At 38.1% G+C, this 15035-nt stretch overlaps 1 protein-coding gene across 11 annotated transcripts in view; it reads left to right on the forward strand.

Annotated features, from left to right (window-relative positions):
* Cask (calcium/calmodulin dependent serine protein kinase) overlaps positions 1-15035 on the forward strand; it is a 332717-nt gene that overhangs the window by 254847 nt on the left and 62835 nt on the right. For all 11 annotated transcript variants that reach the window (XM_050160816.1, XM_050160821.1, XM_050160818.1 and 8 more), the window contains exon 11: positions 2990-3111. In XM_050160816.1, the coding sequence (XP_050016773.1) occupies positions 2990-3111 (122 nt within the window). The remainder of the gene's footprint in view (positions 1-2989; positions 3112-15035) is intronic.

Below are 15035 nucleotides of genomic sequence, written 5' to 3' on the forward strand. Positions count from 1 at the left end.
ACATATATATGAGCACAAAAATTACTAAAATGACTGAACGAAAATAACTAGGTTTTATGTTATCTGACTTTAAGTATACAAAAACTATTTCCTTAATATTTTTGTTGCTTTAGTTTCACAAGTTTAGGACTTTAGAACTGATTTTAACAATTTGATAACCCTGGTATCATTTAATTCTGCTAGTGATGATGTGCTTTAAGGAATTCAGGATTCATGGAGACATTGGGGGCTAATTTTTTCCACATGTTCTCTTAACTTTGCAGATCTTTCAGTAAGGATGAACAAAGTTGGTTTTGTGTTACTTTACAGTGTGTTGTTGTTGTTTTGTTGTTCTTTGAGGGTTTTGCTTGTTACTACATTGAGCAAAATAAAAATCCTAAAAGTGGGTAAAAGGCAATAGATTGCATCCGCCCATACACCTTCAGGAATACCAGGGGCAGAGGACTGGTTGTACCTTTTTATCCCGTTCAATACCTACTTAATATTTCTGCTGAAAATCTCGATAGCCTGATAGGCATAAATTATCCAAAATTTAAAAGTACCGCTTGTTACTTCTCAACAAATAAATGGTCAAACTAGCATTTCATGCCATGGACTACAACTCAGCAGTAAAGAGGAGCAAACTGGATGACTGCAGAGAAGTATGCCAGGTTTAAAAAAAGAGCCAATCTCCTGCCAGGTGGTGGTGGCATATACCTTTAATCCCAGCATTTGGGAGGTAAAAGCAGATGGATCTGTATGAGTTTGAGGTCAGCCTGGTCTACAAGAGCTAGTTCCAGGATAGGCTCCAAAATGACAGAGAACCCTGTCTCAAAAAGAAGTTAAAAAAAAAAAAGCCAATCTCCAATGGTTATATGCTATGTGATTTCATTTATATAATATCACAAAAAGACAAAATTATAGAAGTGAAGAACACATTGGTAGTTGTCAGGGCTTAGGAAAGAGCAGAACAGGAGGAAAATGAATGGCTTGGAGGCATCATGAAGATGCCTTGTGGGGACAGATGTTTGTAGCTTATTTTACCTGTATCATCATCCTGACTGAGATATCTACTAAGGTTTTGTCATATAGCAATATTGGAGGAAACTGGATGAACTTAGATCTTTGTGTCATTTTTTACAAGTGCATTGCATCTATAACTATCCCAAAATAAAGACAATTTTTAAATAGCCACAGTAATTTCCACGTGGATAGATTTGTGACTTCAATCACCAAAACAAATTTGTGACTTTGTAACACCAAAACTTTAATGTAGCTAAATAGTACTATGAAAATCAGTAGCTTAGGTAGCAACTTGTTTTTGCTTTTGTAGAAACCTTGGAACATATGAACAAGAACAGGATGAACTGAGTAGGGAAATAATAGTTACTCTTACACTTCTGGTAGATTTAGTCCTATTTTTTCCACTGTGTGTGTCTGTCTGTCTGGTTTTTTTTTTTTTACCATAATTAGGAAATGTGTTACATGGGTTATTGTTCTACTTTTCTAAATTTTGTATCATGAGAATTTTATTATATCTTTAATTTTTTCAAAAAATTTTTATTCATCTATATATTTCATTATGTGAACATCCTGTAATTTACCTAATCATTATCTATTAGATTTATCTTCCATTTATATGATAAATATCCTTGTACAAAATCTTATTTTTCTCTTTAAGGTCAATTTTTGCTAATGAAATTAGCAGATTGAAACACATTAGCATTTAAGGTTTTTTGACATATGTTGCCAGATTACCTTCTGGGGAATAACACTGATTTACATTCTTACCAATAAACGTATTGTAATGGAATCTAAGACAGGAAGAACTAGGAACAGTTCTTAAGAATATTTCACTTTTGTCTGAAACAGGATTTTTATAAACTCAGCACTGACATTTTGGATCAGGCAACTGTTGTGAAGTGCTATCCTAGACCTTGGAGAATATTCAGTATCACACCTACCTTCTACTCCTACAGGCCAATAGCCACCCTCACTTTTGCTATTGTGACAACCCAAAATAGCCCCAGACACTAAGAAATGTCCCCTTGGAGAACAAAATCCAAATCTCCCACCCAGCTGAGAACCACTAATCTGAAGACATAACTATGAATGAAGTACTTATTCTTAGACTTTTTTGGTATATACAAATGTGCTGAAGCCTCTAGGGATTCTTCTTATCAAATGTTTATTTACATGTTGTCTGTAGAGTAAGACACATTCTTTAAGGCTGTGTATATGACTTTAATAATGTTCATGTGTATCTTTCACTAATGATACCTGCCTAGTGTGCTAAACATGAGGAAATGTAGGGAAACTGATAACGCTTCCATTCTCTGCCCTAAAAAATGATTGTCTAAAACTTTCATGTGGTATTTGGATGTGTCCATTATGCATGCACCTGTTTGTCTACCAACCTTTGTCTTTGGGTCTGTATAATGTCCTGAGATAATGAGAGTAACTTTGGTTCTCTTGACTTCAGATGTAAAGTTTAAAGAGGAATAAACTGACTGGGGTCTTTGCTAACTAAAACTATAAAAGAATTTGCAAGCTTATTTTAAGCAGCAAGATCTCTCAATTGAGGGTTTGTGCCTCTTATCCATAGTTGACTGTTATTTCGGTTCTTGATAGAATGCCCATGTGTAAAAGGCCCACCTATGTTGTTTCTATAATATTGCAATGCCTTGGGGTTCTCTACCCTTACTCTTTAGCTGATGTATAACTTGTTGCACCCAGATCGTCTGTCACAGTAGCCCAGTTATGTTTATTGAGTGCTTTAATTTAAATATTCATGCTTAAGTTCACTTTTAAAAACAAAAGACACACTTTGTTGAGAACATAAATACTCAAAATATTCTGCCCTTTAATGATATGAAGCACATGTAAGCCTCTCCTTCATAAAAACGCGAGCCTTCTGAATCCTGAGCTCATTATTATTAATGCAAGCTTAAGGTTACAGGTCGTGTAAGAGTGATGATGTGCTAGCGGTTCTTTCCCATTGCACCTCCAGGAGCCGTGTCGCAGGTGCTGGACAGCCTGGAAGAGATTCACGCACTTACGGACTGCAGTGAAAAGGACCTAGATTTTCTACACAGTGTTTTCCAGGATCAGCATCTTCACACACTGCTAGATGTAAGTCTCGTCTTTTTAGTTTTCTTGTTTGGAAAACATTTACTATTTAGCAGACCTTTTTACTTTATAGAGATTCGCAGATTTCTATCTTTGCACTTCATTTTCAGTGTCTTTGAATCTATGAAAAATGGACAAACTATATAGTACAACTTCCAAACCAAAATAAAGCAAATGTGTAGTACAAATGCAGTATATCCTATCTAACCACAATGTGGAAATTGTATATACTTATATTTATAAATAACGTGTGCATGCAAGTGATGAGTATAGTACAACACTAATTTACCAACATATATTTTATTTCTATTATAATAAACTATTAATCTTGACAGTGATTTCTTTCTATTGCTTTAAAACATTCCTCAAGCATGCATACAGAAGTGATAAAAACAAATGAGATACTGGGCAGTGGACTAGCTCTCTTCGCACACATAAACATTTAATATCACTGGTACACTGTGATTCATACAAATGATGTCTTCAAACATAAAAGCGTGTTCCAACGTTAAATTTGGCAGGCTTCTTCAGCAGCAGATTAGGGCACAAATAAAAAAAAACAGAAGCTAGACTAGGTGTGGCAGCACACGCCTTTAATCCCAGCACTTGGAAGGTTAGGGCAGGCAGATCTCTATGATTTTGAGGCCAGCCCAGTCTACAGAGAGTTTCAGGCCAGCCAAGACTGCGCAGTGAGACCCTATTCCCCCTCCCAAAAAGAATATAAACAGAAACTGACCATCCATGCCTACCTTCAGTGTAGTATCAGAAAGCTTCTACAGTGAAAATCGTGGATGGTTCTGATGATAAGAGTATATGTCAGTCATTTTTGTAGGAAGCTTTTTGCCATAATAAGAGAACAAAATTTGCTTTGGAAGACCTAGAAATATTTGGTACTACTTGATTCACGCACCATGGGATACAGATTACATTAAAGCAAAACTTTACAGGATATTCTATAGATCATTCTTCTGCTATGGCAGTAAGAGAGAAAAGACTTTAATTGGTTATGTCATGACTAAATAAGTGTGGGATTCAAAATGGGCATTATTATATTAACAGTGCTAAGATGTCCTGAAAAAAGAAACCTTTTGAGATTTATTTAATAACATTTCTCAAACTAATTCAGGCACAAATCTTGTACTTTGAAATCCTGGAGAGCCCTATTTTGATGAGTACTGCTCTGGGGAAAGCTGAGCTAAGAATGTTGCATGATATTGCCACTTCACACTGAATAATTATAGTTATTGAACAGTGGTTTCTCCATAAATTTGGTCAAAAATTGATTATCAGATTTCCTTAGTTTAGCTTTTGGGGGGGGTGACGTTTATGAGGCTATGTGGATACATGTGTACATGTATACACATACATGTAGAGGCCAGAGATTGACATGGAGTATCTTCTTTACTCACTCTCTACCTTATTTTTTGAGACAAGTTGTCTCACTAAACCTGCAGCTTTTTTATTCACGTAGGCGGACTGGGCAGTGAACTATAGGGGTCCTCCAGTATTGAAGTTGCAGACACAATGCTGAGCCCAGCTTTTTATATAGATTCTGGGGACCTGAATTCAAGCCCTAATGCTTACACGGTGCACATTTTACCCCTCCCCTGGTTTGGCTTTTTATATGATTCAGAGCTCATTAACTGCTATAACAAACAGTCTGAAATTCTGTGTGAAGAGGCTGGAGAAAGAGCACTTGCTGTTCTTCCAGAGAAGCCAAGTTCAGTTCTTACCACCCACAACAGACATCTCACAACTGCCTATAACTCTAGCTCCAAGAGATCCAACACCCTCTTCTGGCTTCTATAGGCAACTGTGTTTACAGGCACATACTCACACATAGACACATGTATGTAAACATAATTTAAAATGAGTGTGGAGCTGGTAGATGGCTCAGCGGGTGAAGGTGCCTGCTGCTGAGCTTAATGACTCGAGTTCAATCCCTGGAACCACATAGTGGAAGGAGATGATCAGCTCTTGCAAGGTGTCCTTTGACCTCTGACTTCAGAATGTAAGGGACCTAAAAAAATACAGTTTAGACACGGGCATAGATTGGAGGTGTAACTCAGTGGTAGAATACTTGCTCAGCATGTTCAAGATCTTTGGTTTGATCCTCAGCATTCAGGAGACGGAGGCACAAGGATCACAAGTTAGAAGCCAACCTGGTCTACACAGTGAGACTACCTAAAAAGGGAAAGGGCCAATGAGGTGACTCAGCAAGCAAAGACACTTGCTACCAAGTCTAATGTCCAAAGCCCACACAGTGGAAGAAGAAAACTGACTCCTCAAAGTTGCCTTTGACCTCCACACACGTGCCATAGCATGGAGCCCCCCAAACACATACACATCATACATACACACATACTCACTCACTCTAATAATAGTAAACAAATTAAAATTCTAAAGCAAGAGATAGTAGGGCTGAACAGCTCTTGGGGAGAAACTTTTAAAACTCTGTCCATCCGTATTTCCTCCTTCCACTACTCCACACCCCATGCTTTGAATAAATTGTTTTGTTTTACAGGGTCCTTAATAGTGACAACCACTGGCATAGTTTTGAGGACTATGAATTCTTTCAGGTTACTGAATCCCAGGGAACCATTTTATGTTATTCTTGTTGACACAGTAACATTCTAAATATCTGAGTTGGAGACCAGAAGTTTTAAGCTGACAAAACAAACAAGAGTAAGCTCCTAGGGATGACTGAAGAACATCTGAGGGCTTTGTTTGCCCTAGTCAAAGCTTCAAATTTGAACAAGAAGTTTAGCATTCAGGAAGACATCATTAGAATTTGGAGGGAACAAAATTACCATAGTGTTGATGTGCCTGTCATTTGCAGCAACACGAGTGACCCTGGGAAGCATTTGGATTAGTATAATCAGCCAGACACAGCAGGACAGCTGCAGCGTGGTGTCACTCATATGTGGGATCTAACACTGACCTCATAGAAACTGAGTAGAAAGAATAGTCATTATGAGTAGCTGGGGAAGTTGGTAGCGGAAGGATGGGGAGAGGTTGGCCAATAGTCCAGAGTTGCTGGGAAGAATGTGATCTGGTAGTCTCCTGCACAGTAGGGTGACTTTGGTTAACAATATCTATCATATTGAATATTTCAAAGTAGCTATAAGGGAGGATGTTAAGTATTCTTACCACAAATAAATGATAAATGTATGAGGTAACAGGTATACTAAATACCTTGATTTGATTGCCGCCCAATGTCCTCTTTTTTTATTGATTTTTATTGAGCTCTACATTTTTCTCTATTCCTCTCCCTGCCTCTCCCCTCTCTCTTAACACATCGCATTATTGTCTACAAATAATGTATAGTTATTATAAGAGGAGAAAAACGACTGGTTCCTCAGAGGAAGATATGTTCTGACTTGGATTCTAGTTAATCTAGAATTAGAAATGAGTCAAAAAATCTCCAAATATTTGCTGCCTAAGTATTCCCAGTACATGGAACACTGTTCCTCATTTTGTAGGCAGAAATAGAGAAAGGCATGAGGGTGACCTGCTTACGTCAGCTTCTTTCAGCCTCTGCTTAAAACTCTAAGGCACCGTGTTAAGATGATCTACATATTAACTATTTAGGTCATTTTAGTGAGATATAATTTGACATGGATACTAGTTCGCTAAGGCTGCCAAATCAAAGTACCACAAATCAAGTGGTTTAAAGCAGCCACTTCTAACCTTTACTGGCTGTCCCCAACCCCTTGACTTGTAGATAATTCCTTCCAGTCTCTGCTCTGTTCCTCATATGTCACTGTCGTCTATGCTTTTTTAATCTGTCTTTACATGGCCTCCTTGAAAGGACACCAGCATTGAGTTTAGATGCTGATGCAGTAGACCTCATCTTAATTACATTTGAAAAACCTCCATTTCCAAATAAGTTACATTCTGGGTCTCTAGGTAGAGCTGAACTTTGGGAGACACAATTCAACGCAGTACAACATGAAAAACTGATTTTACCCTGAATAACCATTTCAATCAGGTATGTGTGCTAACCGCACAAATCCAGCATAAAATAATTCAATGTCATTCTGTCCGTTACTCCCTTTACATTCTAGGAAATAAGGGCTAAAATATAGTCTTTGTCTTCTTGTGGTCTTTTCTAATCAGTGATGGTTTAAAATTTGTGTGGTACTGTGGATGGTCAGTTGATGTATACGTTTTTGATGGTTTTATTTTGTAGATTAAAAAGCATTTTGCAAATGTTATTTTAGAACAATTCTCAGTCTTCTCATTCTTAGAGAAATTTCCTTATTACAAAATAAATGTTTACTTTGTAAGTAAAGTATTATAAAATGTTGTTAAATGACACATTCATCATCTCTGCTACATTTTGACAACTAAGCTTCAAAAGTTCACTCACTGTCATACCTGACTGGTGGCATGTAGCGCCGTCGTGGTAGCAACTGTGATGCCCCACCTAACTAATAGGATTTTGTAGGAAATCTCAAGTTTGTTCTCCAAAACTGTAACCAGTAAATGAATTGCCAAAACCACAAAGCCAGCTCTAGGAGTGGCTTAATTTGGATGTTGATTTATAAGAAGACTAATAAATTAAGTAGTGTTTTAGTTTTAAATAATATGGTAAAATATTGCATTAGAAATAAACAAGTGCTGGAATTTCTCATATTGCGTATGACTGGCATCTTTATTATATTTCTTTATTGCTTAGAGACAAGAGTTTTTCCATCTAGTCCGGAAAGCTACAACTCTAGATTTACTATTTTGCATCTTTGAGATGACATTAATTTAGTAGACATGTTTGAAATAGAATATTTTTATAACTCAGAAGTTTCCTAAAGGAGAAAAGAAGTAGAACTTTTTAGCAACTTAGAGTCTGACAAATAAATTACGACAGTTGAATGTGTAATGGCATTGCCAGTCAGGAAATGCCAAAACTGTTTCTCATGAATTCTGGATTTAAATGTCTGGAATGAGAAGCCCTGAGGACCTTGGGAGACTCAGTTACTGGTAGTCCCCACCCCACCCAATCTGAAAGAATCATCAGCTTTGGCAGGTACCCAAGCCCCGTGGTGGTGGTCTTTGTGCTGTTGTGCACTTCCTAGGGCTGAAGATCAAAATGATTTTGCTTTGGAGCGTCACTTACTCTACCATTTTCAACTGATTAGAAAAAAAAAATTCCTTGTGTTTCCATCTCTGCAGTGGGAAAGGTACTACAAGAAACAAGATACCTGAGAGCTAGCTCAGCGTGGGTCCTTTTAATGTAGATATTTCAGCATACCATTGAGCTTGATATGGTCACTTTTTTGTTTTATTTTTTAGAGACAGAATTTGTGTCTTTGCCGGGCGGTGGTGGCGCATGCCTTTAATCCCAGCACTCGGGAGGCAGAGGCAGAGGCAGGCGGATCTCTGTGAGTTCGAGGCCAGCCTGGTCTACAAGAGCTAGTTCCAGGACAGGCTCCAAAGCTACAGAGAAACCCTGTCTCGAAAAACNAAAAAAAAAAAAAAAAAAAAAAAAGAATTTGTGTCTTTTTTAAATCTAGATTTTCTATGTGAAAGAAAATGTTTTTCTTCCTGAGCTTATCTCATTTAACTTGGTAATCTCCAGTTCATTCTATTTTCCTGTAAATGGCATGGTTTTACATTTTTCTTGTAGCAGAGTTTCACCAAATATTTTTATACTACATTTTATTCATTCATTCAAAAGATCTTAACCACTTAACTCTTAACCACTTCTATTCAACCTTACACTGGACATTCTAAACAATTTAATAAGACAAGAACAAAAGTCAAAGCATGAATGTTGGAAAGGAAAATGTAAAAATATCTTCTCACAAAGATGTGAAAATCTTTCTCTTTTTGATTTTTCGTTCTCAAGTTTTTTTGTGACAGGGCTTTTTTCTATAACAGCCTTGGGTGTCCTGGAACTCAACTTTGTAGACCAGTCTGGCCTCGAACTTACAGAGGTCCTCTAGCCTCTCCTTCATGAGTACTGAGATCAGTATGCACCACTATGCTTGACTTACATATGGAAAATCTTAAATAATCTATTTTATAGTCTGTTAGAATTAATAGTAAGTTTAGCATGTTAACAAGAGGTATGATCAATATGTGTGTTTCGTATAGAAACAAAAGTAATGTGAAAATAAGAAAACACCCATATTATCACAAAAAGGAAAAATACCTAGTGGTAAATTAAACATAAGGATTATGTACTTAAAACTGAAATACTGTAAAAAGAAAGTAAATAAGAAACAGATAAGGGGAGAGGTAGATTTATTTGTAACAACTCATTTGCATACTGATCTATACCATTCTTATCAACATTCCATCAGTATTTCTTTATAGAAATTCATACAATGTGGCCTAGGGGAATGGTAGCTCAAGGGGAGAGTGTTGTTTTTTTGTTTGTTTGTTTGTTTTGTTTTTTGTTTTAGTTTTTCGAGACAGGGTTTCTCTGTAGCTTTTGGTTCCTGTCCTGGAACTAGCTCTTGTAGACCAGGCTGGCCTTGAACTCACAGAGATCCACCTGCCTCTGCCTCCCAAGTGCTGGGATTAAAGGCGTGCGCCACCACCGCCCGGCAAGAGGAGAGTGTTTTGCCTACCCTGCACAAGGCTCTGACATCCATCCCCAACATTGGGGAAGGGAGCAATAGAGAACTAGAAATTGACATGATGATCCTAAAATTTATTTTTGTTTTTTTGGGTTTTTTGTTTGTTTGTTTTTTGAGACAGGGTTTCTCTGTAGCTTTGGAGCCTGTCCTGGAACTAGCTCTTGTAGACCCAGCTGGCCTCAAACTCACAGAGATTCGCCTGCCTCTGCCTTCTGAGTGCTGGGATTAAAGGCGTGTGCCACCACCTCCCAGTGATTCTGAAATGTATATGGACATATCAAAAAGATGACAAAGAATAATAACGTAAGAGAAATAATTTCAATACTTATTATAAAGCTATTAAAAACAAAATAGATATATAGGCTGATGGAACAAAAAGGGATTTAGAAATAAATTCCCACATTTATAGTTAATTTCCATGAAAAATGTCAAGGCAATTATGTGGCACAAATAATAAAACCCCAGAGAGGGGTTAAAGCTGAAGATCAGAGAAACAGAACAGTAAGCCTCTAAAGAGACCTTTACCCCTACCTATACTCAGACTAAAGGGATGATCCTCAGCGCGCCTACACTGCACTGTCTCCACCAAATATCAGACTCCACTCTCCAGTGGGTTCCTATCTCTTCCCCTTTATATTCCTCTCTCTACCCAGCCATATCACTTCTGTCTCCGTCTCCCTAGTGCTGGAATTAAAGGTGTGTGTCTTCCAAACACTGGGATTAAAGGTGTGAGCCACCACGCCCTGGATCTGTTTCTGGGTTGAATTTGTGTAGCCCAGGGTAGCCTTGAACTCACAGAGATACATTCGCCTCTGTCTCCTGAATTCTGGGATTAAAGGTGTGTGTGCCAATACTCCCTGGCCTCTAGTAGCTTAGCTTTGCACTCTGATCTTCAGGCAAACTTTATTTATTAAAATACAAATAAAATATCAGTACATTTTCCCTTTTTGCCTAAAATTTTAAAAGACTATAAACAATATAAGAAAAACTATATACAATAAGTACAATAACTGTATACAATATACACAGGCAATAAGTACATCAACAATGTCTAGTCCGTTTGCATTTGACAAATTCAGAGAAAATACTCCATTATCTAGCCTAGCCTATCTTGGTGGGTCCAAAGTCTTGTACCTAATTTACTCTGTATCATAATTTGCATTACCATCCAAAACTTCTTTTGATATCTCTCAACCTTATACACTTTACACCTCTTTAGTGAGTTTCTTTTCTGTGTCTGGTCAACAAGGAAAACTATAACTATCTAGTCTTCAACTCCCTCAGAAAACTAAGAAGGAAATAATATTAACTGAGTAAGCAGGAAGTACAAGCAAGTGACTTCCAAAAAAATATTTGAGTAATGACAGAAACAGCTGGCTGCCTGGACAATCAGTCAAGGTTCCTCTGCAGTGTTGGGGCATCCGTCTTTGGTCTACAGGCCTATCATGTCCGACAGACTTTTCTGTGAAGAAGGGTATTCTTCTGAAGGGCTGTCCCTCCTTGTCTTAACAATATTGCAGTCACATTTTTGTGTGTGTTCTGTTTGTCCAATTAGGACAGCATACTGTCAGCAATTGAGACAAGGGCACTTTCCTGCCCAGTGGCTAACTTTTTCCACAAAGAAAATAAACTCTTTGTGGAGTTTCTTCAATGACCATCATCTTCTTTGAAGTAGATTGGTGCTGCCAGGAGCACACGTGTCTCATTGTCATAAAAAAAAAGAGCCTATGTTATTAAAACATCTTAAATGCCATAGTCTGTAGATCGCTCGAGTGTTTGAAGATGACCTCTCTATCTAAAATATATCTTTGTTTGACCTTGAAAACATACCTAATGTGACTACAAGTTTGATTGTAATCGGTGATTAACTACTAGCCTGCATTTCCTTATTATCCTAAACAGTTGGTAATAATAATTTTCAAGAACTAGAAATTTGAATTACATTGTTAAATGCATTGTATAGATACAATACCTTGAACAAGAGTAGAAATGTGTGCACAGTATGTTCTAACAAAATTAATCTTAAATTTGTATCAATATACAGAATTTGTATACAAAATACAAAAGTCTAATCCAATGTAAAACACTTAAAAATAGTAGTTGCTTTTTAAAAGTAGATTCAATAATCTACCTTTTTATCTTATCATATCTATATCCTCCTTTTTCTTTTAAGAGTAGATTCAACAATCTACCCTTTTATCTATCATATCTACAATTAATTGACAAAGGAATAGTCTTTAAATGGAGATACCACTATTGGACTACATAAGCAAAAATATAAAAATGGACTCTTACACCATAAACAAAAAATTATCTCAAAATAGAGCCACTGTAAAAGTTTAAAACTATGATGGGTTCACCCACTGAAACAGTCTACTGAGCTAATGGGAGCTCACCAACTCCAGTCAGACTGGGAAGGATCAAGCATAGAAGCAACCTAGTTTCTCGGAATGTGGATGACAGTTGTATGGCTGGGGCAGACTGAGGGGCCACTGGCAGTGGTACCAGGATTTATCCTTACTGCTCGTACTGACTTTTGGAGATCCTGTTCTCTTTGGATGGGTACATTGCTCAGCCTGGATATAGTAGGGAGGGCTTTGGACCTTCCCCAAAGCAATGCGCTTTATCCTCTCTGAGGAGTGGATGGGGGTGTGGTGGGGAGAGGTGAGGGAATGGGAGGAGGGGAGGGGGTGGAAACTAGGATTGATATATAAAATGAAAAAAAGATAGTTTTCTTTTAAAAAAAAAAAGAAAAAAAATTGTTTTGTTTTGTGGTGTTAGAGAGCATGATGGGATTACATGCATGCCAGGCAAGTACTTTGCCACTAAGGCCCTAGTAGCATGGCCCCTATAAAAGAAAATATAGGGGCAATTCTTTATTGCCTTGGGATAGACAGAGATTTCTCCAAAAACTGAATTGAGACAATAATTATGTAACTGTTGGTTAAGGTTCCCTGCAGTAAGAGAGCCAATAGGATGAATCCACACTACAAAGGGGCTTGCACAGCGTAGGCAGATAGCCAGCGGGGACTGTTTAGGCACTGGAAAGACTGAGTGCCCAGGAGCTGTTCATCCCATAAACTTGCACACCTCAGCAATTCAGATATGGTACTCAAGGACTGCAGGATTCCTAGATAGCTGCTGCTCTTCTGTCCATGTTGGAAAAAGAAGCTAGATTCCACTGCCAGCAAAAAATGGCCATAGCCCCATCAGCAACAAGATAAGATGTATTTACCAGCAAGGAACTAAGGCAAGCAGGCCTAACGCAGCACTGTTTTCCTCCTAGACTCTTTTTTTCCCCTAGACTGTGGAGTGCTGCCCCCTCTAAGACAGGGTCTTTCCTCTTGTTTGTTTGTATGTTTGTTTTTATTTTTAAACAGTGTCTTTCTACATAGCTAGCCCTGGCTCTCCTGGAACTTGCTCTTTAGACCAGGCTGGCACTGAGCTGACAAGAGATCCGCCTGCCTTTGCCTCAGATTAAAGGTGTGTGCTACCACTGCCTGGCTAGAGTTTTTCTTCACTTGCCTGCCCAGAAGTGTGGTTCTAACTTAACCCCAAATTCAATCAAGTTGCCAATCAAGATGAAACACCACAGCTATAGGTTAACCAGTAGTCACCACTTAAAATAGGCAAACTATGTGTTTCAACAAAGGCCTTATAAGTGAGCGCTCAGGAGATGGAGGCAGAAGGATCAGACACCTCACTTGTCCAGTATTTGTTTTTCTATGACTAGCCTATTTTATTTAGCATCATGGTCCTTAAAGTTCTTCCATGCTGTAGAGCATGTATCAAAACTTCCTCCCTTTGACAGATGAATAGTAGTCTGTTGTATGTGTATATGTTGCATTTTGTTTGCACACTTATCCACTATCCATGTTATATTGTAAATGTATAATAGGAAAAACCAGCTTCTCAAAATGCTAATCACAGAGATTTGTACTTTGGTTCCTTCTTCACATAATTGCTCTTTCTGGATCCTATGTTAGTTCCTATAGTCTCTATTATTTTTTAAATGAATGCACTATCTTCTCTGAATGTGCTACGAATACAAGGTTTTGTCTGGTTTGTTTGAATGGATTGCATAAACCAGGGTTTGAAATTGACTTTACAGTACTAAAGTAGATACTACAATACTAAATCCCAGTGTCAGTATCCCCCACCCATTTACTGACTTTCAGGAACTCTTCAGCTAGCCCAAAGGTACTGATCTTTCAGTTATCTTCACTGCCCATAGCAAACTTCAGTCCTGGCTTTACTTTAGACTGTCGTATTACCAGGCAGCTGATCTGCTTCTTAGAACTTCAAATACGGATATATTCCCCACTAAAACGAGACTTAAGCTAGCGTTTCACTGTTCTCCTATTTAGCTTTCCTGGCACATCTAACTCTAACACAGCCACTATGTACACTTACAGTCTATTTCCAGCTCTAGCTATTCAGTATGAACTGAGCCCTACCCAAGGACAAGCTAATTCCAGAGTAGGACTCTCACTACTTTACTCCCATCACTAGATTCTGAGATGAAACACAAGTTTAATTTAAGATTTCTAAAAGGTGCTGAGACTACTTGTCTGAATATTTAGAGGGAAAGTTAACTCAGAGTTAATTGTAACAATACTGTTCAAAGACAATGGAAGTACATCTTTCTAATGCATGCAGTGCACGGTCTCCCTGCAGTGGAAAATCATCTGCATGACTAATATTTGAATGCTTTCCTCATCTATTCAAAATAAACTGGGGACTGGAGAGTTGGTACAGTAGTTGTAAGTACTTGCTCTTCTTCCAGAGGCCCAGAGTTCAGTCCACAGCAACCCATGGCAAACAGCTCACAACCATCTGGAATGCCAGCTCTATGGGATTTAACGCCCTCTTCTGGACTCTATGGGCACCTGAACATATATGGAATGCACTCAGAGGCACACACAGAGGGAGTATTTTTTAATTAAACAGATTTGAAAATTCCATAGTATGTAAGTGTTTAGGGGAAGGTGGTGCTGGTAGGATAGACAAATATTTAGTCCATAAGAGCCAGGCAGTGGCACACACCTTTAATCCCAGAACTTGGGAGGCAGAAGCAGGTGGATCTCTGAGTTCAAGGCCAGCCTGATCCACAGCGCCAAGACAGGCTCTAAGCTACAGAGAGACTCTATCTCAAAAAAAAAAAAAAGAGAGAGAGAGAGAGAGAGGGAGAAAGAGGGGGAGAGAAGGAAGGAGGGAGGTAGGAAGAAGGAAGACACACCCTGGTGGTATTGATTTTTTAAAATCATGGAATCACAATGATACATAATCATTCTTAAATGTTTAAGATATTTTTCTTGGAGTTTATAGATTTATAGCTCCTTA

The sequence above is a fragment of the Alexandromys fortis genome, unplaced genomic scaffold (genome assembly GCF_014885135.2).
Source record: "Alexandromys fortis isolate MF-2015 unplaced genomic scaffold, M_Fortis_MF-2015_v1.1 scaffold_83, whole genome shotgun sequence".
Lineage (NCBI taxonomy): Eukaryota > Metazoa > Chordata > Mammalia > Rodentia > Cricetidae > Alexandromys > Alexandromys fortis.